At 36.5% G+C, this 21,494-nt stretch overlaps 1 protein-coding gene across 2 annotated transcripts in view; it reads left to right on the forward strand.

Annotated features, from left to right (window-relative positions):
- TTC27 (tetratricopeptide repeat domain 27) overlaps positions 1-21,494 on the forward strand; it is a 104,131-nt gene that overhangs the window by 67,958 nt on the left and 14,679 nt on the right. For both annotated transcript variants that reach the window (XM_048935837.1, XM_048935838.1), the window contains 5 exons: positions 2,666-2,761; positions 4,830-4,952; positions 12,814-13,041; positions 16,905-17,003; positions 18,132-18,184. In XM_048935837.1, coding sequence (XP_048791794.1) covers positions 2,666-2,761; positions 4,830-4,952; positions 12,814-13,041; positions 16,905-17,003; positions 18,132-18,184 — 599 coding nt within the window. The remainder of the gene's footprint in view (positions 1-2,665; positions 2,762-4,829; positions 4,953-12,813; positions 13,042-16,904; positions 17,004-18,131; positions 18,185-21,494) is intronic.

The following is a 21,494-nucleotide window of genomic DNA, read 5'->3' on the forward strand; positions in this document are numbered from 1 at the left end:
GTCTTGGTTTTAAGAGCTCTTGGCTTGGCATAGAGCTGTTCTGTCAAGGTTGTAGTCTGGACTGTGAATCTGCTTTGTTACTTTTGTACAGTATGTTTACAAAAAGAACTCAACTCAATGAAATTATGTATCCATAAACTACTAAAGTACTTATTAAAGAGCTTTTTTAATGTGTTATTTATTTAACAGGACAGAAAATATGTAAAGCACTAATAATTCCATGTATTTATTTCTAGAACAAAATATTGTGATTGAGTTAGAACATATTTCACCTTCCATCTTCTGTTCTCCTCAAAGAAGTTATTTCACAGGTCAAATGATTTTCTGGCTTTGTTCAGACTTGGGATAATTATTGTTTTTAAAATTTTAAACTGTAATTTACTGTATTGTCTGATCTTATAAAATAATTAGCTGAGAAATTTTTCAGTTTAATTTTTGTTGCAGTATTGCATAAGAAAACATGTTTGTACAAAACTGTTGAATGTTTTTAATATAGTTCACAGTCAAGAAAATGTTGTAATTGAATCATTACTATAAAGCTTTATTGAATCTGATTCCTTTTGGATTGGCTCAGAATTGTGATTTTTATTAGTCTGTCCATTTTTTACAAATACACTTTCCCCAGTTCCTTGGGGTAGGTATCTGTGTAGTCTCTGGGAACAGGTAGGTCTCTGGAGAAAACTCCATGAGAGACTTGTGAATAAGATTAAATGTTTAAAATAAACCTATTTAAAACTAGGAGCTTAAACATAGGTTTAAAAGCCTGAACTGCTGTTGCCTGTTGTTATTTTTCTTACTAAAAGGATGAAACCACCTAATGATGTTGCTATCAATAGCAGTTAGAAAATTTTTAGTGTTTTAAATCACATAACTGATTATTTTAATTTTTCACAACTATTATTTGCATTCCTTATATAGGTTGAATTCAGAAAGAAATTTCATAGAATCATAGAATCACAAGGTTGGAAACGACCTGTAAGATCACCTAGTCCAACCATCTTCTCATTGCCATTGCTACCACAAACTAGACCAGATCTTGTAGCCTCTTGAACACTGCCAGGGACGGCGACTCCATCACTTCTCTGGGCAGCCATTCCAGTGCCTGACCACTCTCTGAGAGAAAAAGTTTATCCTCATGTCTAACCTAAACCTCCTCTGGTACAACTTGTGGCCATTTCTCTGGGTCCTGTTCGTTTCCAGGGACGAAGAAGCCAAAACCGTCTTCACCACAGCCTCCCTTCAGGAAGCTGTAGAGTGCAGTGAGGTCTCCCCTGAGCCTCCTCTTCTCCAGACTGAACAATCCCAGCTCCTTCAACCGCTCCTCATAAGACTTGTGCTCCAGACTCCTCACCAGTTTCATTGCCCTTCTCTGGACAAGTTCCAGGGCCTCACTGTCTTTCTTGTAGTGAGGGATCCAAAACTGAATACAATACTTGAGGTATGGCCACACCAGTGCTGAGTACAGGGGGATGATCACATCCCTGCTCCTGCTGGCCACACTATTTCTAATGCAGGCCAGGTTGCTTTGGCCCTTTTGACCACCTGGGCACACTGTCAGTTCATGTTCAGCCAAGCATCAACCAACACCTCCAGGTCCCTTTCCTCTTCACAATCATCCAGTCACTTGTCCCCAAGCCTATAATGCTGTTGTTGTGCCCAAAGTGCAGGACCCAGCAGTTAGCCTTGTTGAATTTCATCCCATTCACCTCAGCCCAGCAATCCAGCTTATCTAGACCCCTCTGAATGGCCTCCCTACCCTCGGGCCAATCAACACCACCACCCAACTTGCTGTCATCTGCAAACTTGCTGAGGGTACACTCAACCACCTCATCTTGGTCATCAAATTTGATTTCGACATATCCAATCCCATTTTTCCTTTTGTTTGATAATCTTTGTGTCCATTTTCCAAGATGAGGAAATTCTGAGAATTTGTCCTCCTATAAATTTTTGAGTTATATGCAAGACTTGAATACAAGTCATACAAATGCAAGCAATTTAATATTCCCTTATTTGTATTTTTTGCATTAAATTTACTGTTTTTGTGATGACTGGCTTTTGAAAAAGAGCTTTATACTTAAATTAAATTTCTACCCAACTTTCTGGCCTCAGCAGTTTTAACATTTTATTTTTCTTGCTATTGAATTTTACTTTAACTAATTTCATAGCACATTTACAGAGCAAAAGTTCGTGCTGAAGTTACTGCACTTTTGCTATGCAAGATGTTATTCTCTTTCAAAGGGTTTCAGAAGAAAACATTTCTTTCTCATAAATCCAGAGCTCCACCAAAACAGAAAAGCCTAAATTATATTGCACTCCAAGCCTCAATAATTTATTCTAAATTAGAAGCGTGTTTCCAAAAGCATGGCTCAGAATGTTTTCCTTTCCTTTTTAATAAGAAATTTCATGTTTAAAGCACACCAGTGCAGTGTTTGACATGAAAATAGAACCTGATAATTGAAATCCATTAGGCAAGGCACTAACATGTGGCACACTTTTTTTCCTGTGCAACGATGAGGTTGAAATTGTAAATTTGATTCTTATTCCTGTTGTATGTACTTTAAATCTCCTCAGAGCTTTGCTTTTTTTTTTTTTTTTTTTTTTTGTGTGTGTGTGTGTTGATTAAATTTAAGTGAATTCTAAGTGATAATGTGCTTTTTATTTACAGGCACTTGCAGACCAATTTGAGGATGCAAATACTTCAGTATCTGAACGCATGAAGGTTTTCTACTGTTGTCAGGTGCCTCCACGTTGGACTATACAGGTGTGAAGTAACCTCATTTGAAGCTTCTGTGGTTCTTACATTTTTGATACTGCATGACTCAAAATCAGGGATAGAATACTATGACTTTGCACTGAAACATTGTAGAAATAAGGCATAACCTAAAACACTTCTTCTGGAAACAAATTAAGTTCTACTATATTTTGCTTTCATATCTCTTATTCTGTGAGGGATGGAAGAAATTGCTTGTAGCGTGCTTCATCTTTTTCAATTTTACTTCCTTAAAATACGGACAAATTTTCAAGCTCCCAACATTTCTCAAGTGAAAATAATTTTCCACTGTGTTGCTATTTATTACTCTTAGATCACTATTACTTGCGTTTTTGTTTGCCGTGTAATGATCATTAACTTTGAGTTGTTTTCAGGAAGCAGACTGTGATCAAAGCAGCCAAATAAGAGCCAAAAGTGCTGACAAAGTCTTTATTTTCTTGACGTGCCCTTTTATACCAGTGTTGAAAGGGCGTTTTTTCCAAAACTGAAATTATATTGGAGGTAAACTCCATTCTAGAATAGAATTCTCTATACCAGTCTTATTTGGTGATGCGTATATTTTCTTAAGTTAGTTACTAAATTCATCATTGCAAATCTCCAAAGGTGTGCATGTTTTATTTTTAACGATGTTTTCTTGCTTTCACTTTAATTTCTAATCTAAACGCATCTTGTTCTTACCAATTATATTTTCTTCTAATAATTTCAAATTATATCACAAGGGGCACTTTTCAATCTAGGCCAATTTCCCAAGCCAAAGATAGAAATACTAAAATAGGGGCTCAGAATGGAAGATGGCTGTTGTCTTTTAGTTTAGGTTATGAAGAGACATTGTCTGTGTAAATTTTACCAAATCTTAGTTTTTGTAAATTTAATAAAAATTAAATTTTGCTTAATTTCAGACAGTGGAAAATGTAGCATTTTTCAAAGTAAATAGCATCAAATGAACAAATAATCACCTTGTTACAAATTTTCACAGTTTATGCATTTATTTGAAAAAACCGTAGCCAACTTTTTTTGTTTGTTTGTTTTTACAACTAACCTATTTACATATGGATCATCCCTCAGATTTGCAACTGATACTGAAGCCAATTATATAAAGACAAGTCTATGACATCTATGCAGGACTTAAGCGAATCTATTCAGGATCACCAAAAACACTGCAGAGGTTCACTGTGCGGGATCTCATAGCAAAATAAGGTGTCCTTTTATAGAACGCTCCCATTTGTTTTTGCAAACCAAATAGTGTATTTCTAACACACAGTAAATAAGTCATTCTTTCTTCAAAGATGAAAAGCTATATGCAATCTTAATCTCTTCTTTAAAAAAAGATAAATAAAAGACCAACTTTCAAAGTTGTGAAAACATACCTTCTTTATTTTTCAGTTGAAGGAATTACTCATTTATTTTCATAACTGCATTGAAATAATAGTAGCTGGATTTGAAATAACAGAGAAGCTGGCTTATCAGTGATGCAAACTCAACTAAGGAATTGATCCTGAGCTCAAATCCAATATTGATTTGACTGAAAACTAATACCTGTTTGCAGTGGCTATTTGTGAACTGATCTCTAGTAGTGCACCTAGCAAAGTTGCTTTAGAACTTTCATCCATCTGTATTTACACAGGTACAGATTACTGTGGCAGGCATTGCTAGATGCAGATTTAATACCTTCCTTTAGGTTTTAGTTTCCCCCTCTCAGTGTTTACAGCATCTGCTGCAGCTGCTCTCCAGCCACACAGCCCATTTGCTTCACTTAAGGAGTGGAAGTTCTCTCTCAATTCATGCTTCACATGCGTGTTTCAATTTTTATATTATTGTAAACTAATTCAAAGTAGTTGAGTTACTGGCATGAGCTGGAGTCAAATCAAAGCAATTATTTTTCTGTTGTTTTGTTTTTTTGAGGTACATAAATTTTCTGAGGCTCCAGCAAGGGGTTTCAAGAGTGTAATTTCATGTTCTCTTTGCTTCTTGTTGGTGTCAGAAATTCTTCTAACATCTTAAAAAACTGTAAAGGATAGTGTGCACCTATTTTCAATTTTGGCATTTCTTATTTTTCCAGCGTCAGCTTGCAAGCTTACTCTTTGAGCTTGGGTGCACCAGCTCTGCTTTACAGATATATGAGGACCTGGAAATGTGGGAAGATGCAGTAATCTGCTATGAAAGAGCAGGACAGCATGGGAAGGTAAGAAAAACTGTTTTTTACAGATGGCAGTCTTGCAGTGAGATCTGAAATATGAAAGACTGTCTGATTTAACCTGTCAATTCACTGATGACATGCATTTCTATAGGGGTATTGTGAGGAAAGTCCATTTAGGACACGGGATGTGCAGATCTGTTATGACCTGTGAGTGCTACAATGGGGGATTTGGGAGAATGACTACATGAAGTAGAAATGAATGAATAAGAAATAACCTAGGAAAGAAGAAGACAGTTAAGTCTAACACGTTAAAAAATCTGCCAAGAAAACTTCTTGTCTACGTTCAGAGAGAAGATTGTGAGAGTGATTTTTGAAAATATTAAAGGAAAATTAAATTAACAGCTACAACAACTAGGGATACACTTTGGGGAGTATATCTCGATGGAATCTCAGACATGACATAGACACCTTTATCTTATATTTTTTAAGCCTGCGTTAATATTTTTCTGAACTTCTCTGTTTCTTTAAAACTGCTGCAGTCACATGCAGTCAGCTCCTGGCAAAAACAGCTTTAAAACCATCATCTGACTGAATGTATAGATGACAGAATTGTTTAAAAATGCAAACTGTAGCAGCCTTCCTATTATTGAATGTTTTACTATTGCTATTGGAGCTGTGGTAGGAGGATTTCAGTGATTCCTGGAAACAATGCCTATTTTTATGGAAATGTAGCTATATTCTCTTTCTGGTACAATTTCTTGGGCAGAGGGGCTGTAATTAAGAGGAAGTTAAGATATCAAGCATTGCTTTCAGTATTTATATAGCTTTCAGAAATATTTACCTTCAGAACCAAAATATCCATTATCTTGTTTCTTTTCCTTTCTGTTCTATTCCTCTGTTTAGCACACTGTGTAAGTATATAAATGTATGTATGCCTTTACAGAGATGTGCGCTTTCGCTAATTAAGCTTATTGGATAGAAAGCTATAACTTAACACATACACAAAAAAAGAAAAAACAGGTTTTTTTTTTTCAATTATTCACCAATTCCAAATGTCGTTCATTATAAACTAACAGTTATGTTTTGCTGTCAGTTCTGTGTCACATTATGCATGCCTTGGGGGCAGTATGCTAATATCACAATCTTTTCAGTACTGTGCAGAAGTAGAGGTCAATACTTTCCATTTCCTGGAAATGCATTCTGTCCCAGTTACATTCACAAACCACCCTTAGGGAGTTATGAAAATGGCACTCAAAGAATAGGACAGGATATCTGACACAGGAAACTGCTTAGAAATGCTTTCAGAATGAGGGTTTGTGCTGTGCTTTGAAAAAATGTTATGCAAGTACTGAGAGTAGTGATAGGAAGAAAGTCAGCTTCAGATTCCAAAAAAAAAAAAAAAAGAAAGAAAATTAGAAACATTACATATACATCAAGGGGAATAACTATTTGTGCTGCTTATCAAAAAGCTTTAATTGTGTAAACTGTTTGTATTTATCAAAAGCGTTATGTTTTTAAACAGCTTAATTTTTCTTTTATGTGAATCTAATGAAGCAAGATAGATGTACATGTTTTTGAAGAACTTCATATACACGTGCCTAAAAGAATAAACAGTTAAATAGATGTGTAGACATGTAAATATACAAATATTTTTTGCTCACAACTGCTTTTGTGTAGAAAGCATTAAGTTCTGGAAAACCTAACAAAACAGACAGAAATCAGCAATGTCAATAAGTCTGAATACTTGGACATCGAATGTAGTGTGTTCCTACCTTCTACTTTAGAATTTTGCACTGAAAAAAAAAACAAAAACAAAACCTACTAAGGCACATAGGTAAGGTATGCACAGCTCCACAGTATGCACTGGGGAAATACATAGTTCAGAATTTTGACAGAATAATATAGCAGTACAGACTCTGCAGAGAAAGATATCACTAACATTTAGCAAACTTTTTTGTGGATCCTTTCTTGTTCTTTATATATATGGCTCTACATTCCCAGAATCACAGAATGGCCAGGGTTGGAAGGGACCTCAAGGATCATGAATCTCCACCCCCCTGCCACATGCAGGGCCACATTCAATACCAGACCAGGCTGCTCAGGGCCCCATCCAATCTGGCCTTGAACACCTCCAGGTACGGAGCATCCACAACCTCTCTGGGCAGCCTGTTCCAGCACCTCACCACTCTCTCTGCAAAGAACTTCCCCTGACATCCATCCTAAATCTTCCCTCCCTCAACTTCAAACCATTTCCCCTTGTCCTGCAGTTATCAACCCTTTTAAAGAGTTGATTCCTCCTCCTGTTTGTAGGCTCCCTTTAGGTATTGAAAGGCTGCAATGAGGTCTTCCCACAGCCTTCTTTTCTGCAGGCTGAACAAGACCCTCTCCCTCAGCCTGTCTTCATAGGGGAGGTGCTCCAGGCCTCTGATCATCTTTGTGGCTCTCCTCTGAACTCTCTCCAACAGCTCTGTCTTTCCTGTACTGGGGGCTCCAGACCTGGACACAGTACTGGAGATGAGACCTCACAAGAGCAGAGTAGAGGGGGACAATTATCTCCCTGTCTCTGCTGGCCACCCCTTTTTTGATGAAGCCCAGGGTACCATTTGCTTTCCAAGCCGCAAGGGCACACTGCTGGCTCATGTTAAGCTTTACATCTATCAAGACCCCCAGGTCCTTCTCTGCAGGGCTGCTCTCAAGGACTGTTCCTTCCAGTCTGTATGGATGCCTGAGATTCCTCCATCCCAAGTGCAAAACTTTGCACTTTGCCGTGTTCAGGTTCATCCAGGCCCACCTTTCCAGCCTCTCGAGGTCCCTCTGAATGGCATCCTTTTCTTCCACCATGTCAACTGCACCACTCAGCTTGGTGTTGTCAGCAAACTTGCTGAGGATGCACCTGATTCCATCATCAATGTCATTGATAAAGATGTTAAAGAGCACTGGTCCCAAGACAGACCCCTGGGGGACGCCACTCATTACCAGCCTCCACCTGGACATAGAGCCATTGATGACCACCCTCTGTCTGCGGCCTTTCAAACAATTTCTTATCCATTGACTGGTCCACTCATCAAATCCACATCCCTCCAATTTGGAGATAAGGATGTGGTGGGGGGCCATGTCAAAGACCTTGCTCAAGTCCCGGTAAATGACATCAGTCACCTTACCCTTGTCCACCGATGCTGTCACTCCATCATAGAAGGCCACCAGATTGGTTAAGCATAACCTTCCCCTGATGAAGCTGTGCTGGCTGTCTCGAATCACACACTCATTCCTCATATGATCAGGCATGTCATCCAGGATGATCTGTTCCATGATCTTCCCAGGCACAGAGGTGAGACTCACCAGCCTGTAGTTCCCGGGGTCCTCCTTGCTCCCTTTCTTGTAAATGGGAGTGACCTTCCTCCAGTCATCCGGGACCTCACCTGACAGCCACGACTTTTCAAATATGATGGAGATTCACTTGTTTCATAATCAGTAAAAAAAAAAAAGTGATAACACGAGTCAAACAAAGGAGTGCCAAGTAGTGAGCAAAGCAGGGCACAAAGCAAATGAAAATGGTATTATAAGATCTGAATGCATTCTACGTTGATGGCCACTGTTGTCTTTCTACAATTTCACTTGTATTCCTTTAACAGACCTACTTAAAAACAGACACTACTTTCCATGTTTGTAATGAAAAGTGATGTTGAAAAATGTCTCTCTTCTCTCTATTCTGAGAGGTAATCAGAGATCTCAAAAGTATTACTTACATTGAACAAATTTATTCGGTCTAGGTGAGTTCTCTCCAGTATCACTTGAAATAACGCACTGAAAGTGGCTTTATTTCTCTGCTAAAACAATAAGGAAGATGAGCTTGAGATGCAAATTTTCAGTTCTTTCAGTAGAATTGGGCCTTTCTCCCTTGCAGGAGTTCTAGAGGGCTGTAGCTGCTGCCCCAGGGTAAAACCAAGAGAGCTGTTATTCTTTCAGCCCCACTTTCAGCCTTTTCCCCATCATCTCATCAGAATAAACAGTGCATGAAGCCTATTTGGAGACAACATATCCAGCAATTCACCTTCTGCAAAGCCATTTTTCTTGTCACAACATGAGAATGATTTCTAAAAATATTTGAACAAGGAAATACATGTACAGTATAATATTAGAAGCTTACTTTTAAATTCAGAAAATGCTTATTATTTGCAAAGGTAAGTAGTACTACCCTGATTAGTGCATAAGAATGGTTCAAGATCTTGACTGATTTTCATTATATGTCATAGCAGACCTTTAAGGCGGGTAAGCATCCCTTCTATGCAGCTGCAAAACAGAAAGAGGCTTACCCAAGGTCATCCATAAAGTTACAGGTAAACACAAAATTAATACTCAGGATCCCTTTTCCCATTCATTTCCATGCTTATCTGTTCTGTCTCTTCATACTTGTCTGGTAGCCTAGCGAAGAATGTGCTAGCAGAAAAGATGAAAGCATTTTAGGAAATACTTTGAACTTGGAATGAATTGTCAAATAATGGAACTAGTAGATCCTTGTAATGAATGAGGCTTAATAGAGGCTTTTAGGAAACAGAACACAAAAAAGAAAAAGAAAAAAAGGGAACACATGGAGGGTATCGCATATGAAAGTTTAGGGTTGGGGGGTTGGGTAGCAAAATGTAGGATTAATCTTGAACTTGATTTCCAGGCATCTCTGTAGTGAGAAATACAAATATTTTTTGTTTAAACAAGAGCCCTCTTTATTGATTGTGAATTTTTATTCAAGCATTTCCTACTTAATGCCTGTATATACTGTAGTAGTCCAGAAAGTAAGATAACAGCACAAATCTTTCTCATCTGAAAATCCTCTGACTTTAGAACTGAGTTTTCATTTCCATTCATTGCAGTGTAGACCGTTCTGTGAACAACAGTGCTACTATAGTTAAATCTCTTCAGTTGGCAAGGGCTATGCAGCTTCAATTTTTGATCTTTTTTAGTAGCTTTTAATTGATTTTTTTTTTTTTTTTTTTTAATTTTAGGTAAAATATCCAATTATTAAGCATCTCAGTACTTTAATTGTTTAATGGGTAAAAATAAATCTCATGGCTACATTTCTTTCCTGTACATTGCATGTACTGAATGAAAAAGGTTCCTTGATCTTGTCTTCATTGTTAAGACAAAGTTTGCTCTTTGCAAAAGCAAAGCTCTTATCAGAGATTCAAAGTACATTCTTTGAAATAGTTTACTATAAAGTTAGAAGAAAGGAATATTTTTTTCTTAGTAAAAAGAGAAATCCTGAGGTATTATCTGTTTTCGTAGAAATGATAAATGTTGTGAAAAAATGGTACTTCTAGTTTGCAGTTATGATCCTTTTATAAGCATTTAAAGATTTAAGTAATTAAAAAGTTTGTAACGTGCCAGAGGGGTGATCAGATAGCTAATAAGATGAAGACAAAATCAGACTTCTGCTTATTTAATTCTCTGCTTTATCTGTGCACTGAAATATTTACATTGGCAATGAATTCTTGTAAGCTTAGACCAGAACATGATGTCTTTATGCTCTTAAATGTGAAATGCAATTAGGGCATGGTTGGCTTACTAGTCTAGTGTGTGATTAGTACTAGGCATGGCCACAGAATAACAATCTGAATTTGGGAGTGCCCTACTGAAGCAACAGAATGCAATGCACTTTTCACCTCACAGCTGCTGTTCGCATCTTAGAATTACGATCTTGTTCCTTTATTTGAAGAAATGAAAACCCTTACCTTTTGGTGTCTAATTTGATTACTGTATAACAAAATACATAACTAACAAATAACGAATGTTTGGTTTGCTCTAGAAAAAAGTTGTCTTAAAAATCTTTTGTTAGTTCCTTAATGCTTGTCATGGCAATTAATGGAGGCAGAGAGGAGGGAGTAGGCTGGCTTTTAACCACGTTCTCTGCAAGTGTAGTCCTGTAGGGCTAGATTGTCTAACGCTATTACTAATGCTAAGTCTAAATTTTGGGTAATCAGATTTCCTTTTCTTGAGAAAACTGTTCCAAAGTCATTAAAAAAACACTAGTAAGTTATTTTTCTAGCGTTCATTTCTTAATTTTCTTCTTAATGTGATTCCATTTTCTGAATAGAATACAAGCAAAAGATCCCTTTACAAATCCTTCATTTTTTGTACACTTCCAATATTTGCAGACTTTTCCTACTGAGCTAGTTTAAAAATACAGTAAGAATGAAGTGTTATCATTAATATACATTAAAGCCTTCAAAAACAAAACATTTGAAGAAGTCATTTTTCTGAAGATGATTTTTCAGACAGGATCAATCAATTTTACTGATTGGAGGAGAAGAAGACTGTATAGCAGACATTTGTTTTTTGACACCCCGTTTGCATAGAAAATAAAACAGTTCTCATAAAAGCAAGAAAAGCAATAATTTCCATGCAGGGATGAATGCAGCTTTCCTTTTAGATAAACTAGCTATGATAGAAAAATGACAAGTGTTACAATGTCAAACTCTAATTCAGTGACAGACTATATTGGAGCTCTTGGTTCATATGGTTCAAACAGATCTTTTTGAATAGAAAATCTGTGCTGAGCTGAATTACGTGTGACATTTTTGCACTGGAGGATTGAGGTAAGATTTTGGACTGAACAAGAGATCATCTGTCTAGCATATTTATCTTTTCAAAAAGCCACAGAAAGCATACTATCTCTTAAAAGAGAAACAATTTTATTGTTAGAATGAGATAGCAACACTGAGATAAAGAGCTTTTGAAAATTGGTTACAGATCATAATAAATTGTCTGTGAGACCCAGCTTGTCTTTTCTTCATTAATACTGTACATATTTTCAACATACTTAATCTCAAGCATTTATATACTTACATGAGAGTATGAAAGTACATAATATGTAGGTTGCTCTAAAAGTAATGCCTCTTATTTCCATGAAAACTCAATAGATATAAAGAGCACGATAATGCTATCTGATACTGTTTGGAGCTGAGAATTTGCTCTGTTTTTTAACACAGTCACCACCATTAGCTCTGCATTTTCAGCAGTGATGAACAAAAGCCTGCATGCCACACTAGTAAAAATCTGCACCAGCACAAGTGACCCACTGTTGCTGTCAACTCTGCTGAAAAGCTCCATCCACCACCTCATTGTGCTCACATCCACTGTTTAGGCTCCATGAACATTCAGTAAGTATCAATGAATGTCAATGGGTGCCATTTTTTCTGCATGGAGGAATTCAATTTCATACCCTTGCTTCATGTGCACTTCTGGGTCAGACACCATTCTGTGAGACTGCCTCTCTGCTGCCATCTGACATATTAGCAACAAAATGTAACAAAGTATTGGCTGGAAATCTCAACCTCTACTGCCATACCACCAACATCTGCCTCTGATGGTGTGGGCCAACATAACAAAATAAGAGGTATTACTTTTGGAGCAGTTCTTGCAGAATGGAAATAACTGTCATTAGAAAGGAGTAATTACAGAAAAAGGAATTACAACCTTTGCAGATTATAGACTGCAATGATAATTGCAGATGATAAACTAACAGAATTGCACATACTTCAATAACTGTGATACTGCACTGTCATATGGTGAGTGTAAATCTGATGCCCTGGACTGATATTTGGTCTTGAGAGAATAGATACATAAGACTGAAAATTAGGATTTACCATTAAACCAAAGGCCAGTATATTATGTTGATACAGGAGTCTTGTGTTTGTTTGTGGTTTTGTTATGTATTTTTGAAGGACAACTTGGAACTTGGTTCGCTCTAGACTTTTCCTCTAATGCTATGTTGGATCAAGATATCCCAACTGTTCCCATTTCTTATTTTTTAATTAATGATTACAAGGTACTAAAATAGAATTTGTAATAAGTGATAAACTGAAAATAAATTTCTGCAGCAATTAACTGATTTATCTTTGTTCTTTAACAGGCAGAGGAAATATTGAGGCGAGAGCTAGAGAAGAAAGAAACACCAGGATTATATTGTTTGCTTGGTGATGTTCTTAAAGATCACCAATGCTATGACAAGGCCTGGGAGCTCTCCAGGCACCGCAGTGCCCGTGCACAACGCTCTAAAGGCCTCCTCCATCTCCGCAACCGGGAATTCAGGGAATGTGTGGAGTGCTTTGAACGTTCCGTGCAGATCAACCCTATGCAGGTCAGGAAATGATACAGACGTGGCTATATCTTCGTTGGTGTGTTTTGAAGGATTACACTTTTTAAAAAGGCAGTTCTGTGCAAAAAAAGTTAAAATGACTGTTTTGTGTTCCGCATAATTACTACACTCCCACTTTAGAAAAATTTTAAAGGTTTTCAGTCTTGAAAATGTTATATCCAGAACCTGTTTGGTATTTAAATTCAATGTCTTTTTCCAACGAATCTCAGTCTTGTGCTTATTCAAATGAACTTCAGATAACATAAAAACACCTTTAGAATGGACGTCAAAATGAACATAAGTTCTTCCTTTATCTTCCGCTTCTCTAAATATCTCAGGAAATGCCAGTGCTAACCAAATCTGTACTGTTACTCAGATACAAGACTTACTGAAATCAAGATGACTCACAGAGAATGAAGGGCTGCAGAAGTTGGCCTGTGGGGCTCAAAACTGAGAAATACTCTGCTAAGATGCAATTTTATTTTATGTCTTATCCAAAGGAAGTTTTAAGTAAAAGGCAATGGAAGACAAATAGTCCAGTCCATATAAGAAAAGTGAACATTTCCTTCTCTTGTTGCTCATGATAATAGATCTATTAAAGATTCAGAAGTTCTATTAAAGGAAGGATCTATTAAAAATTCAGATTAATTGTTTCAGACAAATAGGTTGAGTAAACGACTAGTGTGAACGGGCATATCACTGTCTTCTAAAGTCTATGTATATTCTGTCAGTGGAGATTTGAATTGTTGATTCCTGTTCTGGAATGTCTTGTACACAAAGAGCAGAGAGGGAGGTGATTCTAAATTCAAGAACTTACAAGGGAATACTAGGAAAATTCATTCATTAATTGTTTAAAGATTTGGGAATAATTTATAAGGAAAATAAGGACTCTGTGTCACAAAGACTTTCTTTTGGATGGCTGTCAGAAATCTTTTTGGAAGAAGTCATTTTAAACTGTAGCATGTGATTCCCCAGAATATCTGATGGATAAACCATTCTGTGAGACTTCCTTTAAACCTATCTACTCTTTGTCAACCAAAACTGGTGGAGGTCTCTGAGGTAGGTCTCTACAATATGAGGCAACCACAATATTAGACTTTGGAGAATCAACAAAGGGATTAAAATCTCACAGTTCAAATATATCTGAAACCCATCTTCATGAGCACTGCTGCTCACAGAATGACTTGTTTCTGTGTGTGCCTAATAGGTGACAGCTGTGTTTCTCTTGCACTTTTACTAAGAGCATCTTACAAGGGTAGGCTGAGACAATTCCAATGGGTTAGTGGAGGAGAACGGGAAAGGAGATAAAAGAGCTCATGCAGTGAGTTCTCCAAATGTGAAAGAAAGGCTGTGTAAAACAAAGCTTACAGATTGTTAAATTACAGATTTGTTAGGTTTTGTAATGAACAATGTATGGTTCTGTATATCAGGTCAATTCATGCTTGAATTTTCTGGAAATCACATTCATGGCACCTTTTTTATGTCCATACTATTTTCCACTGTGTTCCAGTCTACATGAAAAGAATAATCATATTCTGTGTTAGACTATTTGGCTCACAAATTCTCAGGATGATTTTCCTGGGTGTGAGGCAAAACAAGAGATTTCTCTCAATTTTGGGAAGACGGTCATATTTTAGAAATCAGCTTGCCATCAACCGTGTCTGGTATTTTAAAGCTTTGGACAATTCGCTGAGCCTTATTCACAACAAGTTTCTTTCTCATTTCTCTTCTAATATTAAAAGCAACATAAAGAAGAGTTGGCTGGAATCTCTAATTGGAAAAGATAAAATCAAGTCTCTGTACTTTCTTAAACTGCAGGATGTTCTGTCAGCGTGATGCATTCAAAGCAATCTAAATTACAAGGCAGATAAACTTCCAAAATTGAGTAATTAAGAAGGTACTCAGGTAGGCTTTCACTCAACTAGAGCTCTTAAAATTGTAATTACTAATTCAAAAAGCTAATTCCATTCTGCAGGTGATAAGTGGTTTCTGAATTAACACTAATATCAACATACAAGTATTATAATAAAGAACTTACTAGTTTCTAAACAAAACAGAACAGAAAAGCATGTACTTTTCTTATCTAAATAGTAGAAATTGCTTTACAGTGATTATTTTTTTTAAGTATTCAGTTATACTTTTAACCAATTGTTTTGGAACTGTGTTCCCACTAATATGAGAGATGTATTTATACTTCAATAATTTCACAATCATATAGACTTTAATAAAAACTTGTCTGGAAATTCCTGATGACCACTTTTAACAGAGTCTAAGCTTAAATTTTCTTCCTCTGCTGGTCACTGTCTTCAGTTTTGAAAAGGAGAAAATTTCACAGATCATTTTCATGTGTTTTTTCAATCAGCAGTGAGATTTGAACCTTTTGCCAACGCTTTTTTTTTTTTTTTTTAATTTCCAAAAAAGAACATTAACCTAGTTCCAAAGTCTTGACAAAACCTTTTTTGAACTTTGGATGAAGTTTCCCTTACTCTGCCTTGCTTTGATCATTCTACTCTCTTACTCCGCTTTTCATGTCCAGGGAGTTATCAATCTAGAAAGAAGAGAAAGGGGAGTTAACCAGGTAGCAGCTATTGACAGTGCTGTCTCCTGGAAACTGAGTGGACAAGAGACTAAAAACATGAGTCTGCACTAATTTTATTTCCTTCTAATTTTGCCCTCTGAGATTTGGGAAACAATTTGTTTTTTATCCGTATGCAGTTTCTTCTCAGAGAGATGAGTTTAAGGATTGTGGAAAGAAAAGCAACAGGCTGACTATGCTGAAAAGTAGATATTCCTGATTGCACGGATGAGATATTGGCAGAACCACCTCTGCATCCACATGATTCAAGGATCGGTCATCCCACGTATACTCCTGAATGCAAAAAGATGTTTATTGCTAGACTTATTCAGTTATTTTCTTGATGTGTTGAAGATTGCCTACCTGAGTGCCAGATATGGCAAGGATGAGTGTAATACATTTATATACTGGGATCTCAGCTAGGTTTTGAACCAGATTAACAATAAATTCCATAGCAGGTAACCCAGCTTAATCCAACTGAATCAGACATTCTTACTGATTTTAAGTTGGGGCTGAAAGACAGTAAAATTAGACTGATTTGGAGAGAGTTGCATAAAATATCTGCCATAGAGGTCACAGTTATTCTTAGAAGTAAACAGTGCCTTACAGATCATAGAATCATAGAATGGCCTGGGTTGAAAAGGATCACAGTGATCATCTAGTTTCAGCCCCCCTGCTATGTGCAGGGTTCCCAAGCACCAGAGCAGGCTGCCCAGGGATGGGGCATCCACAACCTCCTTGGACAACCTGTTCCAGTGTGTCACCACCCTATGTGTGAAAATCTTCCTCCTAATATCTAACCTGAACCTCCCCTGTCTTAGTTCAAAACCATTCCCCCTTGTCCTATTATATGAGCTATCATCTTGATCAGAAAAATAGTATTTCTTGTAAAATGTGGTTTCCTCAAAATAAGTTTCCTGGTATTTGCCATTTGACTTAGTAATGCTACAATGTGATCAGGAACTCTTCATAAGATAAAGCAAAATATTCAAACCTTTGAATAACTGTTCCATTCTTTTTAAATGCAGATATGTTGTTAAGGAGCACTTCATGTATGGTTAAGTGGTCTTAGTATAGTCAACATTTTTGTTTGTCGATATTTATGAAAAACTTGAACCTAAAGTTTATCTATGTTCTCTGTATGGGATATCGTTTATTCCAATGTAATATATTGTAACTGAAAATCAGGTAAAACCACCAAGAATAGTGTGGATTTAGGCATCAAAGCAAAGTGATTTATTTCATGCAGAAATATATATGTATATATGTAATCATCCATTTTTCTCTCCAGCTAGGTGTATGGTTTTCCTTGGGCTGCGCATACATCGCTTTGGAAGGCTATGAAGGTGCTGCCAAAGCATTTCAGCGCTGTGTCACATTGGAACCAGATGTATGTACATTTCAACAAGCGATTCAGATGGCTTATCTAAAAGCAACAAGGATGTTTGCATTATAAACAAGCAGAGCAATAATGAAAAACTTCTTTAAACTTTGGCCCTCTAAATAAATTAAACTTGTGCATAAAGGATATATTTTTGTCATCAGGCATCATAAAAATTCTTACCTAATACTTTGTCCAAGTATGTGTGTGTGAAAGTTAAAATAAGTTTGAGCAGAAAATTCCTGTATGCTTCCATACGTTGCTGTAGCAGGAAGAAAAAAAAAAAAGGAATGGAACACAAGGAGAGGTAAGAAGAGAGAAAACACTGAATAGAAATACTTAATCCTTTAAGTCATCAAAAGCTCTTGTGGGGAAAAAAATGTCAAATAAGTGGTTATATGGCAGGCATTCTTTTTTCTTGGGGAAAAGAACGAAAGAGCAACAGATGGTGATAGAGTAGTTTATTAATAAAATTGAAAAAACTTGGAAAAAAAAGTGCGGATAACCTTGTATTTAACTGGAAATTTGCCTTTTTCATGTATTGGCACTATTGTTTCGATACGGTAGATTTTACTCCTCAACTGTGTTCACTTATTTCTCCTGTACTTGACTGCGTTCCTATGAGCAGGCTGACTGACTTCTGTGCAGGTTTTGTGAGTAAAGGATGCTCAGCTGACACCTAGTTACAGGGGATGAAACCTGTCTCTATACAGTAATCTACAACAACATCATGACCATTTTCATTCCCAAGATTATTTAAATACTTCCTAATTCTGAGGGTAGCCTTTGAACAAGAGCACATTTCACTGCAATACCTGGATTCTACCATTGGAAATCAGTGGTGCGGCTTTAAATTGGCAGCACTGAAAGGTGATGGGCAGGTATTACTTCAGCATGTGGCTTTGCTGGTTTTACCAGAGGAATGATTGAGCTTTGTGTAATCCTTTTCAGCCAAAGCATTTGATAATGTTATATTTATTTTATCGTTATGTAATATTTATTTTAATGTATATATTTGCCTCTTGCCATGTATTACATATGATATGTTAATGTGTGATAATATGCATGATACTCTGAAGTACCTCAATTACATATTTTTGTCAAGTATAGTATTTTTTTCTCTTTTTGTCATTGTAGAATGCTGAGGCCTGGAACAATTTATCAACTGCGTACATCAGATTAAAGCAGAAGTAAGTACTCCAAAACAATTAGAAAATACTTCTTCCAAAATAAATATTTGGTTTTTCTTTTTCTTTTTTTAATAAATTGAGTTTTTTATTCTTACGATGTGGATAACTCATTTTTCATATTCTTATCCTTTCAGTTCTCTCTTCTGGGTTGAAACATTAATAAGTTTATTTTGCAGGAAGTGCACTTTCATAAACTTTATAAAAGTAGCAACTTCTCACCTTACATTTTTTTCTTGTTCACTGTATTATGATGTACTATCTATAACCGGTGCAAAACATTTATATTAAATTTGGAAGCTAATTTGCCTATTTTAAGAAGACGTATCCATTTCAAACAGATCATATATTCAGACATATGTCAGTTCATACTACATTAATCTCAGGAGAGTTAAAGGAAAAAGAGGCAGTTTAATGTAATGAAAGCAGATGGAGATCTACACACATGGAAGCTCACTTGTTCTTTTCCTGCTAATTCAACCATTAGTACAAGAAGCTTTGTCCTAAATGTACTGCCTTTCTTATTTTGTGTTTCAACTCAGTATAATTGAAGTTGCTCATACACGGAATACCTGAAATAACTTAGCATTTAAGAAAAGTTTTCACATTATAACTTATCCCCAGTGAATGAAATAATAAAATAGGATATATATTTTTTAAAAAAGCTTACTCAAAATCTGGTAACAGTTTACACAGTTATGCAGTTGTGAGGAAAAATAGAAAAGTGACAAATAGCAGTTTTTCATAGAAGGAACATGTGGAGGAGCTAATATTGTATGTAAATTCAGTGAATGATTCAAGATGTAAATGGGAACAGGAAGGAGGAGAAAGTGAAGGTTAAATGACTGCTCAAGACCAAAAAGAGTTGTAGAAATAAAAAACTTGCTTTACCTTTTCAGTAGTTCCTCACATCTTCAGCACTGCCTTAAGAATGCATGATTTAATTATAAAATCATACTCTTCTTTTAATTTCTCTGTAGCCTTGTAAAAACAAGATAATATAAAAGATGATTATAAAAATAAGATGACTTAGTCCAAAATAACTCTCCTCACTGGAAGCTGTTTCTTCTTAAGAGTGCATGTAATAGATTGCTCCTTTTTTTTTTGTTTTTGCATGAAGTTCAAAAGGAGATATTAGTGCTCAATGTATTGGCTTATACATAAAATAAGTATGTACATAAAATCCAAATTGCTTTTCTGCCTATTCATCAACTATGAGGTTGATAAACCAATGGGTGATTGGTTTCACTTTTATTTAATTTTGTAATTGTGAATCTACTTGTGATTTAACATGAGAAATGCATAAAAATATTGCAAACTATTTGATTTTTTTTTATCTAAAACGGGAAAGGAGGGTAACTTTTGAGCTTGTTTTCCCCATTAATCATGTGGGAAAGGAATATGTGTAAAGTCAGCATTATATGCTAATAGAGAAGTGCAGCCTGTGTTTGCTATGCAATAGCTTCTCCAAACTCTCCAAACTTGCTGTGCAATCACTTACAGATGAAGACTGTGTGATTTTGTTGAATCCACTTTGAGACCAGAGGATATTTGTTGGATGATCTATTTTGGAGGGGATGAAAGCTTAGATTTTTATAGTTCAAGCCTGATGAAGAAGAGAAAAAAAATACGATGAGGGAGAAGACTGAGAAAAGAAGGGGGGGAGAAAAGATACCAAAATTAATTACTTGCTTTTGCTGCAGCCAGGCTCTTAAGTCAGTCCCATCAGTTTTCAGTTGTGCATTTGGGTAAGGCTTAGCAGAGTCTCACACAACAGGCAAATATAAAATGTATATGTCTTTTTGAAGACTGTATGCAAACAAGTTGCTGACACCCAAATGAATGGGAGTTTGTTGTGTTTTGGTTTTCTTTGCTTTTTAAGAAGAGTTTGCAAGTTTTCTGTATTCTGAATTTCCTCAAGACAAAATTAATTGTGATGAAAGCAGGCTCTACCATTCAGTTCATCAGATAATTTTCTGAGTGCTTGGAGGTCTCCAAAATGTAGATCTCAAACATCTTTAAAGCAGAATGGTTTCACCATTCTGCCCTTTTTTGGTGAAAGATTTTCAGTTTCCAAGGCAGGATAACTGGTGCTGTCTTCTGGCTCCTGTTTGGATGTGAACTAGTTCAGGTGATGCACTGGATAAAGACATTCCATCCTTACATGTTATCTTAAGCACAGAATGTAGAGGACTTCATTGGCCTATGGACTAATTTGCCTCAGCTGTTACAAATGACCTGCTTTTCTTCAACAATTTTGCCCTGTCACTCAGCTCTCCTTGGGTGTAAGTAGTCAGTCTTTTCATACAATGGATTTAGATTGGCACTTCCTCAGAGTTTTCCCTGATTGAGCCACTCCAGACTTTTCATGATCCACTGGTTAGTCAGCCCTTTTTCCTGGTTGGGATATTTACACTTCCCTGGACCTTCATTTTGAAACTCATCCAACAGTTTCTTTGAGCTGTCATTCTTCAGAAAAAGAACTTTTAGCAACTTCATTGATACAGCAAGCAAATTGCAAATTTTGATAATAAGCCAACTTTATATGGTCTTTATTAAAAAGAGATTTATGTCATACGCAAAGATTTTTTACTCGGGTTTTTTACTCAGGTTTTCATCTCAGGAAAATTACTCCTTTGTGCTTTTTCTGCTTTTTACAACCATCCAGCTGAAAGCAGGCTTCAATCTCTTAACGTCATAAGAACCATATCATCCTGTCTCTAGCAAAAGTTGTCTTAAAATCTCAAATCTATTGAAACTTTTGGCAATACATATAAAATTTGAACAGTGGGCACACAGACCGTACTGACATATGCTTCAGGTTGTACTAAGGCCTCTTATTCCTTCTTCCTCCTCTGTCAGCATTGGCCACATCTACTGCAGGAGGTCATAACCTCTGTAAACTGCATGTCAGTAGCTTTCTACTCATGCACTTGATTTGGCCAAACTGTCTTATGTTACTCAGCAGAGAATATCATTTCTCTCTCCTTGAGTGGGAAATGGTAAAGAGTTGCCTAGAGTGGATGCATATGGAAAAACGCTATATAGAAGATGCTTCTGGACTTGACACTGACTTTTCAGGAAGCATTCTGGTCACTTTTATTCCACGGTACTTTGACCTGCCTCTAAAAAAGTGTGCACGGTGAGCAGCACGTTTGGTGAAGGCTGCTAAAAGTGTTTGAGGCCACTGTCAAAATTGCACTTAGTAGCGTAAGGAAATAGAGCGTGTAAGTGAAGCTTCCAGCTAACATAAGAAAAAATAATTAAAAACACTGGAATTCTGTGCAATGAGTATTTACATTTGCCATGTGCA

Source organism: Lagopus muta, chromosome 2 (genome assembly GCF_023343835.1).
Source record: "Lagopus muta isolate bLagMut1 chromosome 2, bLagMut1 primary, whole genome shotgun sequence".
Classification (NCBI taxonomy): domain Eukaryota; kingdom Metazoa; phylum Chordata; class Aves; order Galliformes; family Phasianidae; genus Lagopus; species Lagopus muta.